At 46.4% G+C, this 19,752-nt stretch overlaps 1 protein-coding gene across 1 annotated transcript in view; it reads right to left on the reverse strand.

The window, feature by feature from the left end:
* The window catches only part of DCP1A (decapping mRNA 1A), a 108,809-nt gene that overhangs the window by 40,442 nt on the left and 48,615 nt on the right, over positions 1 to 19,752 (reverse strand). Inside the window, exon 4 of the mRNA XM_063427567.1 lies at positions 9,649 to 9,715. Within this exon, the coding sequence (XP_063283637.1) occupies positions 9,649 to 9,715 (67 nt within the window). The remainder of the gene's footprint in view (positions 1 to 9,648; positions 9,716 to 19,752) is intronic.

A 19,752-nucleotide genomic window follows, 5' to 3' on the forward strand; every position in this document is an offset into this window, starting at 1 on the left:
AGAATGAACTGCTGGCACTCAAGTACAGGGATAAAAAGGATGTTTTCATCTTAACCACCATCCATGGTGAAAACACTCGGAGGGTCGCAGTTCGTGGCAGAGACGAATATAAACGGGTGCCAGTCTGCATACGGCAATATAATCGGCATATGGGGGGCGTTGACCTGTCCGATCAACTGATGCAGCCATATTTGATCATGAGAAAGACCAGGGCATGGTATAAAAAAGTGGGCATATACCTTTTGCAGATGGCAATCCACAATGCCTTTGTTATTTTTAAAAAGGCAAATGCTGGGCTGAAAAGCACTTTTCTTTCTTTCCAGTTTGAGCTAATTTCTAAGCTGCTAGAATGCCACACAAGGAGACCATCAGTGGAGCCTAGCAGAAGAATGGAGGCAGGTCACTTCTGCTTTAAGATTCCACCAACCCCTAAAAAACAAAACCCCCAGAAAAGGTGCAGGGTGTGTTACAAGAGGGGCGTAAGAGTTGAGACCAGCTATTACTGCCCTGATTGCCCCTCTCAGCCCGGCCTATGTATTGGCCATTGTTTTAAAAATTTTCACACCCAGGCCGAATAAGTAGACCAGTTTTGGGGTGTGATTTTTGGTTACCGAATCTTGGCTTTGTCTACCGTTTATCCTGTCTTCTCTGATCCTTGACCTCGGCTTGTCCTATCGTTGTTCCGTTTCGCTTTACTCCTTTGACCTCGGCTTGTACCTTGACAATTCTCTGCTTGTATAGCCCGGCCATTCTAAGGACCGGTATTACAAGTTTCTCTCTCTGTGTTCTCTCTCTTTGTGGTCTGTCTGTGTTTTGGTTTCGGAATCCATGACAGCTTTGCCCGGGACGCAGATAACTGTGTACTACCCCCGGATAAGTTTACCCCAACTATTCTGTATATGGGGGTATCATTGCACTAAGATGACATAGCTGAGCAACATATTAGGTGTTATACTGCCGTAGCACACATAAGGATAGCAAAATATACAGTAACATCTCCAAGTGTGTGTCAAAAAGGCAGAAAAAATGCTAATTGCAACTAGACTTGGTACAAACTAACAAAAAAATGATCCTACACTAAGGTTTAGAATATACCTTTTGAAATACCCTGGGGTGTCTACTTTAAGAAATGGTAGGCCTTTGTGGGGTAGTTTGAATTTAATACCTGCTAAGATGCTTGGAAATTGCACATAGGCCCAGCGTCAAAATTCAAAGTTCGGTAAAAACTGATATGGCTTGGTCTCCTATATGGCACTGTAGCTTCACAAAATAGTCCCAAAGACATACAATAGGGGTGTCATTTTACTCAGAAGACTTAGCTGAACATAATTTGGGGGGTATGAACTTAGTGGCACATGTGAAATATACAAAATGCCCAGCACAAATGCAATCCATATGTAAAAAACGCACAAAATTATTTTTTACCACATACTTTGGCATCTATTGGTGAAAAAATGGGGGCATGTTAAGGCACAATATGCACCTTATGAGATACCCTGGAGTGTCTACTTTTACAAATGGTAGGCCTTTGTGGGTTTTTTTTGAACAGTCAAACTGTTATAATACCCCAAATGGAAGCATAGGCTCATTAAATCCGTCTCTCAAAATTCTACTGTGAGTACAGAAAAGGACAGGTCTCCTTTATGGCACTGTAGCTTCACGAACTAGTGCCAAAGACATACAATGGGGGTGTCATTTTACTCAGAAGACTTAGCTGAACATAACTGTTATAATACCCCAAATGGAAGCATAGGCTCATTAAATCCGTCTCTCAAAATTCTACTGTGAATACTGAAAAGGACAGGTCTCCTATATGGCACTGTAGCTTCACGAAATAGTGCCAAAGACATACAATGGGGGTACCGTTGTACTCAGCAGAAGTAACTGAACACATAATAAAACTTTGTACAGGAATAGCACACACCAACTTTACAAAATACACATGAGAAGTTCTTTGTTATAAGTTTGTGTGCGAAAACCCCCAAAAAACACAATTTTACTCCAATATTTAGCAGAGGTTGGCGGTAAAATGGCTACGTAGAAAGTGTCAAAACAACCTTAGGTAAATAGCCTGTGGTGTCTACTTTATATAAATATATACTTTTGTGTGGCAATTTTGTTTTCTTTTATGGCTATTAGGCTTACAAGACAAACATACCAAATTCTAAAATCGCTCCACATAAAAAGTGTATTTTACTCCTTGTGCTTTGTGACCTGTAACTACCAAAAAAAACTGAAAATCCCAGACACATTATATATTCTGTAATTCAGAACAACTAAATGAATTTATTTTTAATTACTTTCCTTAAAGGGACTCTATAGTCACCATATAAAAGCAAGAAAGACAGGTCCCCCAGCCTTCCTTCTTGCTTTTATATGAACTTTCATTCATTAAAAAAAAAAAATCGGTGTTTTTATATTAAAAACTTACCTCCGTTCCAGCGCCGAGCTCCCCGCTAGGCCGCGCCCCCTTTTTCGTCAAAATGACGAAATCGCGGGGCCCAATGGGACGGCTTCGCGCTGGACCAATCGCGTTCTTCATAGAGCGGCATTGAATGCCGCCCTATGAAGAACCTGAGCGCTTTACCGCGCATGTGCGCGGAATGCGCGTTCGCGAGCTGAGCTGTCTGACTGACAGCTCAGCTCGCTTTCTAAAATTATCAATAATAATTTAGGGCCCCCACCCGCCCTGTGCGGCGGGTGGGGGCCCTAAAATTATCAATGAGGGGGGGGACCTACTGTCCCCCCCCCGGCCCCCACCCCTGTGCGGCGGGTGGGGGCCCTAAAATTATCAATGAGGGGGGGGACCTACTGTCCCCCCCCGGCCCCCACCCCTGTGCGGCGGGTGGGGGCCCTAAAATTATCAATGAGGGGGGGGGACCTACTGTCCCCCCCCCGGCCCCCACCCCTGTGCGGCGGGTGGGGGCCCTAAAATTATCAATGAGGGGGGGACCTACTGTCCCCCCCGGCCCCCACCCCTGAGCGGCGGGTGGGGGCCCTACAATTATCAATGAGGGGGGGGACCTACTGCCCCCCCCCCGGCCCCCACCCCTGAGCGGCGGGTGGGGGCCCTAAACTGATCAGTAAGGGGGGGGACCTACTGTCCCCCCCCGGCCCCCACCCCTGTGCGGCGGGTGGGGGCCCTAAAATGATCAATAAGGGGGGGGACCTACTGTCCCCCCCCCCCCGGCCCCCACCCCTGAGCGGCGGGTGGGGGCCCTAAAATGATCAATAAGGGGGGGACCTACTGTCCCCCCCCCGGCCCCCACCCCTGTGCGGCGGGTGGGGGCCCTAAAATGATCAATAAGGGGGGGACCTACTGTCCCCCCCCCGGCCCCCACCCCTGTGCGGCGGGTGGGGGCCCTAAAATTATCAATAAGGGGGGGGGACCTACTGTCCCCCCCCCCGGCCCCCACCCCTGAGCGGCGGGTGGGGGCCCTAAAATTATCAATAAGGGGGGGGGACCTACTGTCCCCCCCCCCGGCCCCCACCCCTGAGCGGCGGGTGGGGGCCCTAAAATTATCAATAAGGGGGGGGGGACCCTAGTTAACCCTCCCCCCCAAAAAAAAAAAAATATCTCCCTACCTACCCCCCTCACCCTAAAAATAATGAGGGGGGACCATTAACTAAAAACCTGTAAAAAAAATGAGATAAAATCAACTTACCATTCGATGTTTTCTTTCTTCTAAAATCTTCTTTCTTCAGCCCCAAAAAAGGCCAAATAAAAATCCATAATAACCGACGCAATTAAAAAAAAAAAAAAAAAAACCGAGCGCAAAAAAAAATAATCCATCTTCACCCATGGAGGGCTCCGCGCAGACTGAGCTCCGCAGGGCGGGGGAAGGCTTATAAAGCCTTGCCCCGCCCTGCAATTAGGCTAAGAACACTCTGATTGGTGGGTTTAAGCCAATCAGAGTGCTCTTTGTCATTTTACAAGCGTGGGAAAGTTCTTTGGAATTTTCCCACGCTTGTAAAATGACACAGAGCAATGTGATTGGATGGCTTGAAATCCATCCAATCACAGTGCTCTGTGTCATTTTACAAGCGTGGGAAAATTCCAAAGAACTTTCCCACGCTTGTAAAATGACAAAGAGCACTGTGATTGGATGGATTTCAAGCCATCCAATCACATTGCTCTGTGTCATTTTACAAGCGTGGGAAAATTCCAAAGAACTTTCCCACGCTTGTAAAATGACAAAGAGCACTCTGATTGGCTTAAACCCACCAATCAGAGTGTTCTTAGCCTAATTGCAGGGCGGGGCAAGGCTTTATAAGCCTTCCCCCGCCCTGCGGAGCTCAGTCTGCGCGGAGCCCTCCATGGGTGAAGATGGATTATTTTTTTTGCGCTCGGGTTTTTTTTTTTTTTTTTTTTTTATTGCGTCGGTTATTATGGATTTTTATTTGGCCTTTTTTGGGGCTGAAGAAAGAAGATTTTAGAAGAAAGAAAACATCGAATGGTAAGTTGTTTTTTTTTTTTTGGGGGGGGGGGGGGGGGAGAGGGTTAACTAGGGTCCCCACCCCCTTTGTATTTAGGGCCCCCACCCACCGCTCAGGGGTGGGGGCCGGGGGGGGACAATAGGTCCCCCCCTATTGATAATTTTAGGGCCCCCACCCACCGCTCAGGGGTGGGGGCCGGGGGGGGGCAGTAGGTTCCCCCCCCCTTATTGTGAATTTTAGGGCCCCCACCCGCCGCACAGGGGTGGGGGCCGGGGGGGGGACAGTAGGTCCCCCCCCTATTGTGAATTTTAGGGCCCCCACCCACCGCTCAGGGGTGGGGGCCGGGGGGGGGGGCAGTAGGTCCCCCCCCTTATTGTGAATTTTAGGGCCCCCACCCGCCGCACAGGGGTGGGGGCCGGGGGGGGGCAGTATGTCCCCCCCTTATTTTTTATTTTAAGGCCCCCACCCACCGCACAGGGGTGGGGGCCGGGGGGGACAATAGGTCCCCCCTTATTGATAATTTTAGTGCCCCCACCCGCCGCACAGGGGTGGGGGCCGGGGGGGCAGTATGTGCCACCCTTATTTTTAGGGCCCCCACTCACCGCTCAGGGGTGGGGGCCGGGGGGGGGGGGGGGGGGAGGAGAGTAGGTCCGTCCCCCCACTCCCTTCAACCACTATTGTGGCCAGACAGCATCCCTGTGGGTTCGGGCTTCAGCTGTCAGCTGAAGCCACGCCCACAGCAGTGCTGACAGGCTGTCAGCACACAAAGCGCGTTCACAGTGCTTTGTGTGCTGATAGCCCGTCTGATGCATTCACCCAGAATGCATCGGACGAGAGGCCTTTTTAGGGCCTCTGAACTCGGAAGTCCCTCTGGTGGCCGTCTGATTGACTGCAACAAGAGGTGTTCCAAGCTTCCAATGTAAACACTGCATTTTCTCAGAAAATACAGTGCTTACAAGAAAAAGGCTCCGGGTAGCTGTAGCACTCACCTAAACAACCTCATTAAGCTGAAGTTGTTCAGGTGACTATAGTGTCCCTTTAACCTGCACTAATTATGTACACATTATTATTGCAAAAACTGTAAAAAAAACACACAAAAATTCATTTTTTTTGCATATTTCTGTATTTTTGTAATAATAAATAAGCATTTATATATATATGTGTTACATCAAATTAAAGCCCTTTCTGTCCTTTAAAAAACGGTATATAATATGTGTCGGTGCAATGAATAAGTAAAAAGCAAATTGCAGTTGAACGCAAATAGCAAAAAATGCAAAAAATGCCGTTGTCATTAAGTGAAAGACAAGCTTCTGAAGCTCTGTCCTTAAGGGGTTAAATAGAATTTGCATAATAATTTGGAACAGGGTGTAGGTGTTGGAAACCAGTTTTGTATAATCGACATTGTATTAATAGGCCTTATTTCCAGGTACTCCAGGAATCGTTCCAAAAAAACATAACCTCTTAAGAGCATGTTAGATTTATTATTTAACAAACATTTGTGAGTTAGAGAGAAGACCACCTACTGTGATTTTTTTCTTTTCTTTTTCAATTTATTCTTTTTTATGAGTGGTTGGAACATCATACAGTACCAAGTACAGAAAAGTTAGGTCAGACAACATATCAGCGAGGTAAACATGGCTCATATACGTATGTGATTGGTTGTACTCTGAGTTTGTCATCAATGTATATTATGCTCTTAGTCTCAATGGAGTATATCATGTCAGAGAGTTAAAATATTGGTCAGCAGAGAGCCTAACATTTCCATGCAAGGTCATCACTCATTTTATAAAAAGTACATGGCTAGTAGCAGGTCAGTCAACATTAATGACACAAAGAGAGGCAAAAATGAGAGAAAACAAGAAAGAGGTGCACCCGGTAAGTATCGTGTGCGTATCATGTCTTGGTGTGTGGGGTGTTGTGCGAAGTTCTGGTGGTCCGCAGACGTGTGCTGAACAGATTCCTGCTGGTGTTATACCAGAGGTCAGCAGCCATTCTTAGACTGTTGCTATCTTACTGCCCGGTGCGGGGGCTGTGCAGCGTGATATGAGGTGGGTGAGTCAGTGACGCTATGTGTATATTGAATATAGTTTCTGCCGGGTCTTGCGGGATGGCGCAGTGTGCAACCCAAATCGAAAGGGCATGAGCGGGTTCAGCGGGAGTTCTCCCACCTGCGGCAAGTACTTTTGTTTGGTGATCAGCCAATATTTTCACAGTTTTTTTTAGCGTTTTAGGAGATTTGTAGAATCCTGCTTTTTAAAACGAATACGTTACTGACATCTGCTGCAGAAATGAATCCTACTGTGATTTTCCATCATCATTGCAAGTGAGGCTGCCAGATACATCACTATTCATTCATCAACAAGGAACACAATTAACCAATGTTTATGCGGTTAACTTATGGCGTGTTTCACCACTTCAAGACCCTTAACATTCCAGTGAGAATGAATTTGTTTCAAAAAGGTGGACACAAATAGCAGTGGAAGGAAGGAAACATTCTCTGCCTGTGCCAATGGGGAAGGGGTCAGTGAGCACAAAATTAATTTTAAACCTTCCATCTATATCCAAGGCACCTTGGGACCGTGACTGCTGTCTGCAGTGTCCTATGAAAAACTACCAAATCCACCCTATCAAATGCCTTTGCTGTGTCCCTCAATAAGAGAATAAGTGGACTGAATGAATGACTTCTAATTTCTGGGACATATGATTAACATCAAGGAAGTTAAGAAACTCCTAATAAACATCCTCTTTAAAACTGTTATGGGGGGCGGGGCCGGACCGCCGAGCTGGACGGTCGCACTCGACACCAGCTCCTGCAAACTAGGCCTAAATAGGCATTAAAACAATGCAATTTTGGGCAGAAAACCGTCCAGCACTGGTGGCCCTCAGCGGGCAGAGAGCCCTGGATCCAGGGAGAGGCTGGCCACACGGGTTTCAGTCCCCAGGAGGAGGGTTCCTCATTGGCACTTTCAGGCCTACTCAGGAGGAGAGCGGGGTAGACGGCCGCTGCCCCGCTGCCTGCCGATCAGCGCTCAGCCAAGAGTCAGCCCTGCGGGGAACTGGCCCCAAACCCCCCCCCTTTTTGGACCGGGGGGGTGATCCCGGTCCTCACCCTCTGGACCTGAACACCAAGACGCACCTGAGGCATTGTAGCTGGGCCGCCAAGTCCCGCAACCCCAGCACTGTAATCAAGATGGCGGAGGCCATGGGCGATGGCACAGAGACCACCTGCATACAGCCTCGAATCTAAACACGATACTCACCACCGCTATGGCTGGAGTCTCGGAGGCCTTCTCCCTCCTCTGTGCAAAGTACAAGCCGACTCCCCGATTCGCTGGCTGCCCGCAATTATCACCACTCCGCGGGGCTTACTGACACGTGGTGAAACAGCAGTCAAGCAACCATTTACACCCCTGCCGCCGAGGAGATCGTCATATGCTGTAAAATCCCAGCAGAGTACCAGCCTAGAGAACAGCATCCAGCGACTGGAAGCAGACCGGGTACCCTGGTACACCAAACCTATGGCTGAAAGAGATCTACACGCCAAAGGCTCCAAACGGCACCGGCTACACGTGGCACCCCATGAGCAGAGACTTTTCATCAGTAGAGGACTCTGAGTAACACTCACTGCTTGTAATTGTTTTACACTTGCATTCTGCACTCCGGCATGCATAAGACGTGCTTCTAAGTAGCCTGTCATTTATTACTATACTTATAACATACCTACCTGCCTAATCGCCTACATGTCTTACTCTTAAGTCTGGCTTTTAAACTGAGATGCCCACAGACTAGTCTAAGCACTGTTCTAGCCTATTAAACATGTAACATTACTATCACAACTGAAGATTAACCACTGAAGTCTCAGAGCTAGCTAACTACATGCAATAGCATACTTATTGTAATCTACTGAAGTCTCATAGCTAGTTAGACTTATTTCTCTGCGTGTCTATTACTCACTGCATATGTTTTATAACTTGTCATTCTCTAACCTCATATAAAAAAAAAAATGTGCTGTCTACTCTGCCACAATTTGAAATGCTGATACTATACCTGCAACGGCTGTTGTGGCCTTGCACGTCTGTTGTTATTCTAAGCACAAATAAAATAAAGAATTTAAAAAAAAAAAAAAAAAAAACCGTTATAACCGTTTTAAGACGGATACTAGAATTAAGGTAGATCAATTAGTTCTTTTGCTACCTTCTAACCAACATGTAACTTTTTTTTATTTTTTTTTTAAATATATGGTTATGCAAACATCAGTTTGACAAGGTTAAGGGAATGAAATTATTTGAAAGACTTTAGTCTCTTAAAGAGACATGCGTGTCTTAATATACACATTAAGTTCAATAATAAATGTAATAAATGCATTCTTTGCTTTCAAGAAAGGGGGCAGCAGAATTGTGGATATTTGCGGGGAACAAAATGTCTGCAATAGTAGAACTGCTCCATAGACACTGTACTTACCAGAGAATCTAATTTCATTATGAAAATAATATAGTTGCAATGTTACTGAAATTATAAACACAATCAGAATGAGACAAAGTACCAACATTGTTGGATGTAAGAGTGGAATATTGGCAATGGGAAGACATTTATATAGCGCCAACATTGTACAATGCTTTAAAATAATTGATTTTGAGAGGTGAAGAAGGCCCTGCTTATGCAAGATTGCAATCTATGAGGATTTTTAGGTAGGCGGCTATTTATATTATGTGTTTTGTTCAATGACACTTACAGGCACAGTGGATTGACTGGGATATGAACCTATGTTTCTCAGATCTAAGTGAGGTTACCATTGCTCTGCCCAGCAAATCTAAGAAATGCAGTCACACAGTTTATGACGGTCGAATGCTGGCACTCAAACTGCAACTGCTGATGTAAGCAGGAATCTTTTTGCAGGATGTGGCATCTCCAGAAACAAGTTTTAGTCTCTTGTACATGTCACTCTAGCGCCAGGGGACCCTAGCAGCTGAAGCCACCAGAAGTTTAAGACAGAGCCAAAGAGGAACATGAGGCAATCAAGGAGAGATTTTATATATAAAGTTATCACAATAAATACATGGTCAACAAGGGAAAAAAACAGTGCTGTCATCAAAGAAGGGAGAGGGGGTAGTCCTGTATTTTGTTTTATACCAATTTCTCTAGTAAACGTTCTACCTATTGATAAGTATATGGTCTAAAACAAGAAACTACAATATTTACCCCTGTACTTACTCGGTCATCAGTTTGGCAATGCGCTTGCAGTCGTTCTTGTCATAAAACCAGATACTGTAAATGGACACTGAAACAGATAAAAGCAAATCAGACATGAGATTAGCTTTACAATCACTACGAATATGGACTTTATCAAGTCACACATGATTACTGCAAACCACTCATGGACAGAAGCTACTCAATGTTCCTATCAAGAGCACCGTGATAAAGAAAAAAATACTTACAAACCCTACTGCTGTCCTTGCATACGTTAATACTGCTACAACATATTACCTTAAGTGAAGAGGCCCTGGCGGACCATTGCATTAAAAGGAACACTATAGAGTGAAGAATGCAAACATTTATTCTCAATGCTATAGTCACCTGTTCGGTGTTTAGGTTTCCGGCACTTCAGCAGAAGGTGATAATTTTGATTTATGTATGTATCCCTTTCTTCCTCGTCGCTCTCTGCAGCTAGTCCCACATCCAAAACCAGTGGGAGGCTCTTGAGCATGTGCGGCAAAGAGACCCAGTGCACCAATCAAAATCTTCTAATTGAATCAATGCATCTCTATGGTGAGCGTTCAACATCTCCATGCACTGAGCCAAAGTCCTGCACACTGTGAAGTACTGTTTTAGAAAGCACCCATAGTGGCCGTATGAGTAACTGCCACTAGCAGTGTTACTAGGCAGCAATGTAAAACAAATTCCTTTTCTTTGAAAAGGCAGTATTTACAGTGCTAAGACTGCAGGGACAGGCTATAGACACCAGAACCACTACATAAAGCTGTAGTACCAATAGCGTTCCTTTAAAGGGACACTCCAAGCGCCCAGACTACTTCTGCCCATTAGGTCCCACTACCCTTAACCCTGCAAGTGTAATTATTGCAGTTTTTTATAAACTGCAATAATTACCTTGCTGGGTTAAGTCCTCCTCTAGTGGCTGTCTATCAGACAGCCACTAGAGGGACATCCATGTTCTAATAACACGAAAAGTGTTTTAAACAACGCTGGGCGTCCTCACGCTATGCATGAGGACCTCCAGTGTCGTCGGAATTATTCAATGCTTGACTATGGGAGGTCTAATGCGCGTGCATTGCTGCGCATGCACATTAGGTCTCCCCAGCCGGAGACATCAAGGGACATCGGCGCTGGATTCAGGCAAGTCACTGAAGGGTCCTGCAGTGCCAGGAAAACGGATATATTTTCCTGGCACTGGAGAGTCCCTTTAATGTATCATAACAGATACATTCAGATTAATTAAAACTAGTTTCCTTATATATGGTTATCAGTTTTTCAAAATACCCTTGCTTTTGGCATAATAATATTTTCTTTTCAAGATCCGTATTTTAACAGTTTTTATAACTTTTGTGGCTTTAAAAAGAATCCCATATGTTATCCCAATAAAAATTAAATATACCCTTTTGTATTTGGTTAAAACGAGATTCCTTTACAAACCAAAAGAAAAAAAAACCCACACACCACAAACCCATACACACATTGATCATTGGCTAAGTCACTAGCATTTTACTTCATAGCTTTTTGATTGTAAGAGCTTCAGACACCTAGAATGCTGAAAGCTAAAGGCAAGGCACAAGCTACGGGTAATAAAGTTGAGGCTGGACAGTCTTAGACTGGTTGCTTTGTAACAGAAGATTTTATTTTGACACAGAGAAGGTTCAACAAATCATCTATGGTGATAAAATGTTCTGCAGACAGCAAATACCTTGATCTCAAAAGCGAAAACATAAATAGAGGAGTTCAACGTCTTCCCCAAGCATATAAACACAATCCTGCGTGGTCACCTACACACCATCACTAAGTAAAAGCGACACTGTCATGTGGGTTTGGTTTTGCTTGTTTTATCCCCCTTTTAGTTACCCATTCCTTGTACCCGATTCTTCTTCGTAAACTTTTTTCATTAAAAGTTTTCAACGGGATGGGCGGAGCCAACTGCCGAACAGACTGGTCGCATCTGCAGGGAGCTCCTGGCGATATCGGCCTAAACGACCTAAAAACTTGGGAAAATCACCCCCCAAAGTAATCCAGCTGCCCCCACACGAAGCACTAATGGGTAGAAAAACCAAAAAGCCCAAGCAAGATCTGCCCAGGCAGGGCACTAGCATAGGAGACCTATGGCGGCGAGCGCATAGCGCAGCAGAACCCGACATGGCTGCCTACATCAACGACTTTGAGGATTCAGACGATATGCTTTCTGAGCCAGAAGAGCTCTGTACGCCCGCAGTAGGGCCACCCAAGAAACCCAGTACGAAGCCTACCGTGCAGCCAGACACAGCCCCGGTCACGAAAGTCGAAATGCGGGAGCTGTTGGCGGAGCTCCGCCGGAACATTCAGGAGGATGTGGCAGACATGCGACGAGACATAAAGGGCCTTACGGGCCGCGTGGAGGCCGTGGAGCAAAACTCCCAATCGCACACCAGACAAATAGCCTCCCTACAGCAGGAGATGCAAAGGCTGCAACAGCAACACTTAAAAGCTGACCAAGCCCTAGCAGCAATGGAGGATACACGAAGAGCCCAGAACTTGAAGATCAGGGGCATCGCGGAATCTGTACCAGACTCCGAACTTCCTCACCTCCTGAGGCGCCTGGTGAGTAAACTACTACCACCAAAGCAAGCCAAGGGAGTAGGCCTCGACGGCGTATTTAGAATCCCAAAGCCCCCAACGGCCCCAGCTACAGCGACCAGGGACTTAATAATCAAGTTCCAGAAGCGACAGGACAAGGAAGCGATTATGGCCGCCGTCAGACACACTACCCCGCTCAATTTTGAAGACATGACTCTCTCTTTTTATTCGGACTTGTCCAGGGGGACTATGGCCTGGCGCTCAAACCTGCGGCCCTTCACCACCCTGCTCCGCGAGCGCAACATCATCTACAGATGGCGCTCACCCCACAAGCTCCAAGTGCTGCAGGGAGACTCCACATACCTTATAGCCGATCTGCAAGAAGCGGAGGCTCACCTTTCCACCTTGGGTTTTCCGGAGGATGCCTTGCGACGACGCCACGCGACCTTCAAACCGCATAGGTGGAATCCGGCTGCCACAGAACCCTTTGTTCCCGGAGGACCAACACACACTACACTGACTGCAGCCACCACCTGAGTGCCTTAGTAGGGGAAACCCAAGCCTAACCGGACACTAATACCCTTACCATGGTTTCTTTCACTTTTCCTTCATTCTGTCACACTGCTACTAGGTTTATACTGCGAATGGGATCATCCCGCTGATATGAGTGTGTTGCTAGTGTGATTATATTACTACAGAGTTTATTTTGCTAGTGGGATTATACTACTAATGTGATGATGTTGTCAATACGTTAATACCGCTAAATATGTCAATATTGCTAATGTGGTAAAGCAAGATCTGTATATAGTTAGGGATGATGCCTACTGGCAGAGCGCAATCGGGGGACATATTAAGTATGGAGGTTCCCGCTCTCTAGGGACGGCATCTCAGTAACCACACGTGACCCTTCCCGCCATCGGGAAAGCCCGGGCCGTTCAGACAGCGGAAACCCGCACATAACCAGACACAGCGACTCCCCGTCTAAACTTCACCATACACGGCTGTCCTACACGCATAGAACGGGGTATCCCGCAGCCTTCCCACATTCCCCACCCAACACTCGGGCCCTGAATCTGCCACTGGTGCACACTCCTGCAATATAGATATTATTATTATCATTATTCTTTACGCTTACAGCCCTCTCAAGTTTAAGTTTAATTTTCTTGCCTGTAACCAGTTGAATGGGAGATATATATAATTTAAGTACCCGGTCAATTAGCTACCTATGTACGATTTGGGCGCATGTCCTAACACACCATCCTAGGACTCAGCTAGCCGCAAGCGACCCCGAACCTTATGCCCGCTCTGGGTTAAGCCTATCCTGCCTGGGCTGCATATTTTGTAAGACAGATAGGACATCTCGATATGTTTAGTTATAGTTTTCTCATTTTTGTCTTTTTCTATGTTTTCTATTTTTTTTTTTAGTTTTACCAACATGTACCAAACCTGTTATGTCTAAAAATTTAAATGTGCTGACTACTCTGCCATGACTAAGTATAAAGCTACTGTTCAACCTCTTTCACTTAAAAAATGTATGCATGCCCAACTTGCCACAATACTGTTATCATATGACTATGAGAATTGAGCCTGTTAACGCTGTTGTGGCGACACAGGAAATGTTGTAACTACCTGCATACCAAAAATAAAGAATTTAAAAAAAAAAAAAAAAAAAAGTTTTCAACGGGCATACAGAATGGTTTAAGTGCTTGTGTTTCAGTATTATTATCTCACAGGGAGCAAAGAGTCTTCAGCTAAAACACATTCAACTGGTAAGAAATGGAAAAGGGTAAAGAATGGCAAAGGATAGCAAAAAAGAAAAACCCCACGGCCACATGGAGGCAGCCCTGTACATGATCAATTGTGGATAAATTATGTTAGTTAACTGAAATGTAAATATCCTTTAGCGCCACCCATTGGTAAAGATCACCCTCTCCCTAAGAAAAAGTAGCACATAATTTTTCTTACTGTATGGAGAACAAGAAAAAAAAAACCACAACAAACACCCTGTGATAAAGATAGAATATGCTTTTTGTCCATGGTACAATAAACTTGTTGCCACGCCTCCTCCCTTGTTTGGGGATGTTCCTCTATTATTCTATGCACTTGCCTGGTTATCCTACTCTCAGCATACAGATTATGGGCCCACAAGGGATGCTGGAAAACTATGAAGCAGGCGGTGCTTCAAAAGAGTTGAGAAGGGGAGCAGGGCCTGGCCGCTGAACTGAGCGAACGCAGGAGTGTGTTGCATTTTGCTGACTATAAGCCGCCCACAGCCCTTAAAAGCCGCAAATGGGTCACAAACCGCGAAGTGATATCGAGGGGCACACAATGGCACCAAACAAACAGCCTACCCTGCAGGACTCACCGGCGCAATGCTTAAGGTCTACAAAGATGGACGGCGCCGCCACCAACAACTACAATCTTGAACACCCCCAGGCGGAGCCAACCAACCACAAAATGGCAGAGACCACCATCAAGCATGACGACGCAGCCCAGGGGCTTGACATCCAAGCAAGGCTGGAGGCTATATTCGCAGCTTTCTGGAGGAGGCTCAAGCTGAGAGGAAGGCAAGCACTCACAGATCCCAGACGGGTACACACCTGTGGCACTGCCCTCCTGCTCTCATCCGAGAGACACAAATAGCCTGAAGAAGCAGACCCATAAAAGGCGCCAAAAAGGACACTACGCACCCGCAAGCAAATGCGCGCATCAGCGCAGAGAGATGACTGCTACCCCACGCAAACAAGCAAAACCCCAGTTCAGCCAACCGACAAACAAAAGAAGCCTGAGGAACCAGCAAGCCTATTCACACAGTATTCTTACAACAGCGAGGAGGATCCATCGGGCCCCGATGGGCAGATCAGGCCCCGAGCACCCCAGGACAAGCCCTCAAGCCAGAGGGCAGATGGGCACAACACTGGAACGCTATGCATTACCCCCCAGGGGCATCGGTTGAACTTAACGACGAGCAGTAGCAGCTCCACTTTTATATTGTTTCTGGTAGCTTCACTTCCCTTGTTTTTCTTTTTCCCCTACTCTAAACCCTGCTTGACTCGTGTATACTCACCGCAGATTGGGGTCTCACACAGTGTGCCAGATAGGCCCCCCACGTTCAAATTGAGGAACGACTGTAGTTTCTACTGCATAACAGCTCACACTCCACTAAGGTCTTTTATATACCTACTATTGTGGCAAGGTGTGCTACCTGTGAATTTCCTTGCACAAATAAAATAAAGAATTAAAAAAAAAAAGTTGAGAAGAATGAACTACAAGTTATAGGAGACAAAGTTCCCGGGACATCTGCAGTTGATGAATCTTAAGGAATCCCTCATAAATGACTTGGATGAGGAGGATAAAGATGAACATAAGAATGAGGAAACATATACTAAGCCAATTAAATTTTTAGAAGATCTCTTTAGTCATGACAGACAGCTGACAGTATAAACACCTAGCCAGCGCCCCTTCAAAAGTGCATTACTGAGAAAAAAAAAATTATATAAAAGTGTAGTGGTATATGTGGATGTTGAAGGGGGACATTTGAGACGCAGCCATTCAGTTAAAAAAATAAAAAATAATAAAAATCAGATCACAGTAAAATGTATACCCTGCCAATTGATCACTGACTACAGTGATCAATTGGCAGGGATGGGGTTAATTTTTATTTAAACTGGGTAAAGGGGGGTGGGATTGTAATTTAACTTTATTTAAATTTTTTTTTTAACAGGGAGAAGATCAGCACTGATCCGTCTCCCTGCACTTCACACTGAACCCGGAAGTGCAGAAAGGCGGATCGAGAGTCCCTGCAGCACATCACTGCTGCAGGGGAAGAGCGATCGGGTGCTTCCGGTCTGCTTCTAATACTGAGGCAGACCGGAGGAGCGTTAACCCCGCAATCGCGGCAGTCTGGGGTTAACTTTACAGCATGACGGACCTGGTCCGTAATTCTTTAACGGTTCCCTCGCCATGACGGACCAAGTCCGTCACTCGGCGGGAAGGGGTTAAAGGATCACTATAGGGTCAGGAACACAAGCATGTACTGGAGACCCTATCTTCAGAAGGATATTAATACCTTAGAGAGAGTTCAAAGAAGGGCTACTAAACTGGTTCATGGATTGCAGGATAAAACTTACCAGGAAAGGTTAAAGGATCTTAACATGTATAGCTTGGAGGAAAGACGAGACAGGGGGGATATGATAGAAACATTTAAATACATAAAGGGAATCAACACAGTAAAGGAGGAGACTATATTTAAAAGAAGAAAAACTACCACAACAAGAGGACATAGTCTTAAATTAGAGGGACAAAGGTTTAAAAATAATATCAGGGGGGGGCGGGGCCCGACAGCCGAGCTAGCCAGACGCACATGCAGAGAGCTCTGACTCAAATCAACCTAATATTGGCTAATATTGGCCAAAATCTCGACTATAGCAGTCTTGCTCAACTATAACTACTGTCTGAACCGAGTAGGGGAGAGTGGACACCTGAATTATAATCTTTTACCGAGAAAAACCACACTCCACAAATGCGGCCTAGCAAAGAAAGCGGCCTAGTGGTAGGGGGAGGCGGCCGATCTCACACCATGGGGACCGCTATAAGCAGCAGCTCTCCTGACACCCCGCATCCACCCCCCCCTCTGGACCGGTGGGGGTCATCCCGGTCCCCACTGGGGAATCTTACATACCTACTCGAAATGGCTGACCCGCCGGAGTGGGGACCTCAGATCAGGCCAAAGATGGCCGCTAAGCAGCAACCCCTGCAGCCAACACCAAGCCCTGAGATCCAGACCTGGAGAGAGCACTTTGAGGCTCGGTTTGATCGAGTCTGCCAGGAATTCTTTAAACGCATGGAAAATAAAGCCACCGCGCTATAATCTATTCGCTGTGAAGGGGAAAGAGTTTGCACCGTCTACTTACCGATCCAGCGCACACAAAGAAACACACCCCTCCTGCAGACAGGACCGCCGGCAGACACTCCAGGCACCAAATCGCAAAGCAGCACGCCATCACCGACCACTCATCCTACCATCTTGCAGTGGCTTCTCTGCACGACGCTCCAAACCACTCCGTCGCAGGGTTCACATTAGGCAACGCAGATCAAGAGCACAGAGTAAGCCCAGAGACCAAGATCCAGCTACAGGACTCGAGGGACTGTCGATTAGGGCAGTACAGGAGCACACAAGCATCTGGGACCGGAGGGGCTCTCACCTGCAGAACGATGGACTCAGGTCCCCCCAAGGCTAACAACCTACCATCAGCAGGCATTGGTTAAGCACTCGCTGGCAGAGACATACAGGCCCCTTAATGCAAAGCTTTAATGCAAGGCTATGTTGTTGTTGCCTTTTTCCTTTTTTTTTTTCTCTGTGTTTTACTTCCATCCCTTAACAGTCAGGATAACTGCCTCTGCAGTATCTCTCTAAGGCAATGCAGATGTACAACCAGTGGAAACTGTGCTTTAATTATATTTCCTTTCCATATTAGTTTTACGGTTTTCACTGGTTTTATTACTTTGATCCAGCCTTAGTCTTCGCCAACATGTTTCCCTGTCACTTATGATAATTCAGTATGTTACCTACTGTTCATAACTAGCAAATGCCATGCCCAGGGATTATTTATGTATAAAATAAGCTATTTCTTCCCCTGCAGCAGTGATGTGCTGCGGGGACTCTCGGTCCTCCTTTCTGCACTTCCGGGTTCAGTGTGAAGTGCAGGGAGACTGATCAGTGCTGACCTTCTCCCTGTTAAAAAAATTAAATAAAGTTAAATTACAATCCCACCCCCCTTTAGTATTTGAATCTTTTACGTTTATCGAGAGGCCAACATCCTACCACCACATTTTGTGGCCACGATTGCCCTTGGTCCAAATCATAGGTAGAGCCTCTCACCGCCACTTGGCTATAGTTAAGTTCTTCGCCTCGGCAATAGTAAGCAAGCCAGTTCTCTGAAGGACTCGTTCTTCCTTCCCACACCCCTACCTAATTTAATTCATTATTCCTTTTTCAGAACGCCACAAGAATCCATTCCCATTGATGACCTACCATTGGATGAAGTACCCATCACGACAGCCAGGCCAGGGTCCCCAGAAGAATACCTCACATCCTCTACCCACAGGTCCCGGAGATCATGGACTATCCCAAAAACTGCAGCAGAACCCAGACTCAGGGGTATCCCCTTTCCAGCTACTGCCAGAAAGGCAGAGCTACACAGACTTGACAGCTCAGGCCAGCGAGCATAGGCCCGGCACTAGCTCACAAGGGCTGTCTACCAACACCTCCGAATCTACGCAGGAAACCCTGACAGCCATACTGGCCAACCTCCAAACTCTGAACAGTAGAATGTCAAAAGGTGGAATCAGCCATTGCCACCCCAGGTGACCTACCAGGCCCTTCAGGTTCTCCCCTGGTAATCCCTGATCTGCATAGGTGTCCCCCCCCCACCCACAAACACTACCCCATATGACTCACCTGTTCACTCCGTCCCAGAATCCATAAAAAAGGAAATATTGGATGGGAAAGACGTGAACTTAGTTTTCCTACTCACTAATCACGCACCGTTTTTTTTTTTTGCATCTTACCCTATTAAGAACATACTCGACACTTTTCTAGAATCTCATCATGCACACTTACCTGACACCTCACTATTACTAATTCCGAGCATAAGTTAAAAGGCCATTAGGCCTGCATTTGTTCAAGTCGTTCAAGCTGATTGACGCCACCCACCTACACCCATCTAAATATTCCATTTCACCTTGGTGGGCCCTCTTGTTACAGGCCTACTCGTTTGTTGGTTGGTTTCGGCACACCTAAACCAACTATGCATCTTATACAATGCATAACCTATTAAATTCCAGAGCCAGATGGGGATGAGAATGTGGAAGCCACACTGCAAGCACTGTTCCAGGAAATATTGGGGGCTGAGGCACCGACGACCATAGAATTCGACAGAGCACACAGGGCCAATAGAGCTCGGGCGTTGGATAATTCACCACGAGACATAATTTGCTACCTACACACTTACAAGCTAAAAGAACAAATAATGAATAAAGCACGCTCGAGACCAACATGGAGATTCCGTGACGCAGAGGTGGCACTATATCAAGATTTATCCCCACTTTGAAAGCCCGCAGGGCCCTGCGACCCGTCACATCACTTCTTAGAGAAAGGGGTATCCCGTACAAATGGCGCTTCCCCTTTATGCTACTAGCCAGTCAACAACGAATGGACCCCCTTACGCTGGTCAGAAGAGGTACCTAGATTTCTACAGAGACTCAGCTTACCACCAACAGAGGTTGTCAATTGGATACTAGGCCCCGTCGATCAAAGACAGGGCCCACAGACACCAGGACAACAGAGGAGACGCAGAGATGGCACACTGAGGCGCCCACAGGTCCGCAGACAGCTCGCACCGACAGACCCAGAGGAGTGAGAAAGAGGACCTTCCTCCCTCACCCTACCAGACAAGAGCAAACCATCTGTGATCTGCACGCACCGACCCAGAGGAAAAACCCATTGAGAGACCAGAGTTTTCCGGCCTACAGGACTAC

This window comes from Pelobates fuscus, chromosome 7 (genome assembly GCF_036172605.1).
Source record: "Pelobates fuscus isolate aPelFus1 chromosome 7, aPelFus1.pri, whole genome shotgun sequence".
In the NCBI taxonomy this organism is placed as follows: Eukaryota; Metazoa; Chordata; class Amphibia; order Anura; family Pelobatidae; genus Pelobates; species Pelobates fuscus.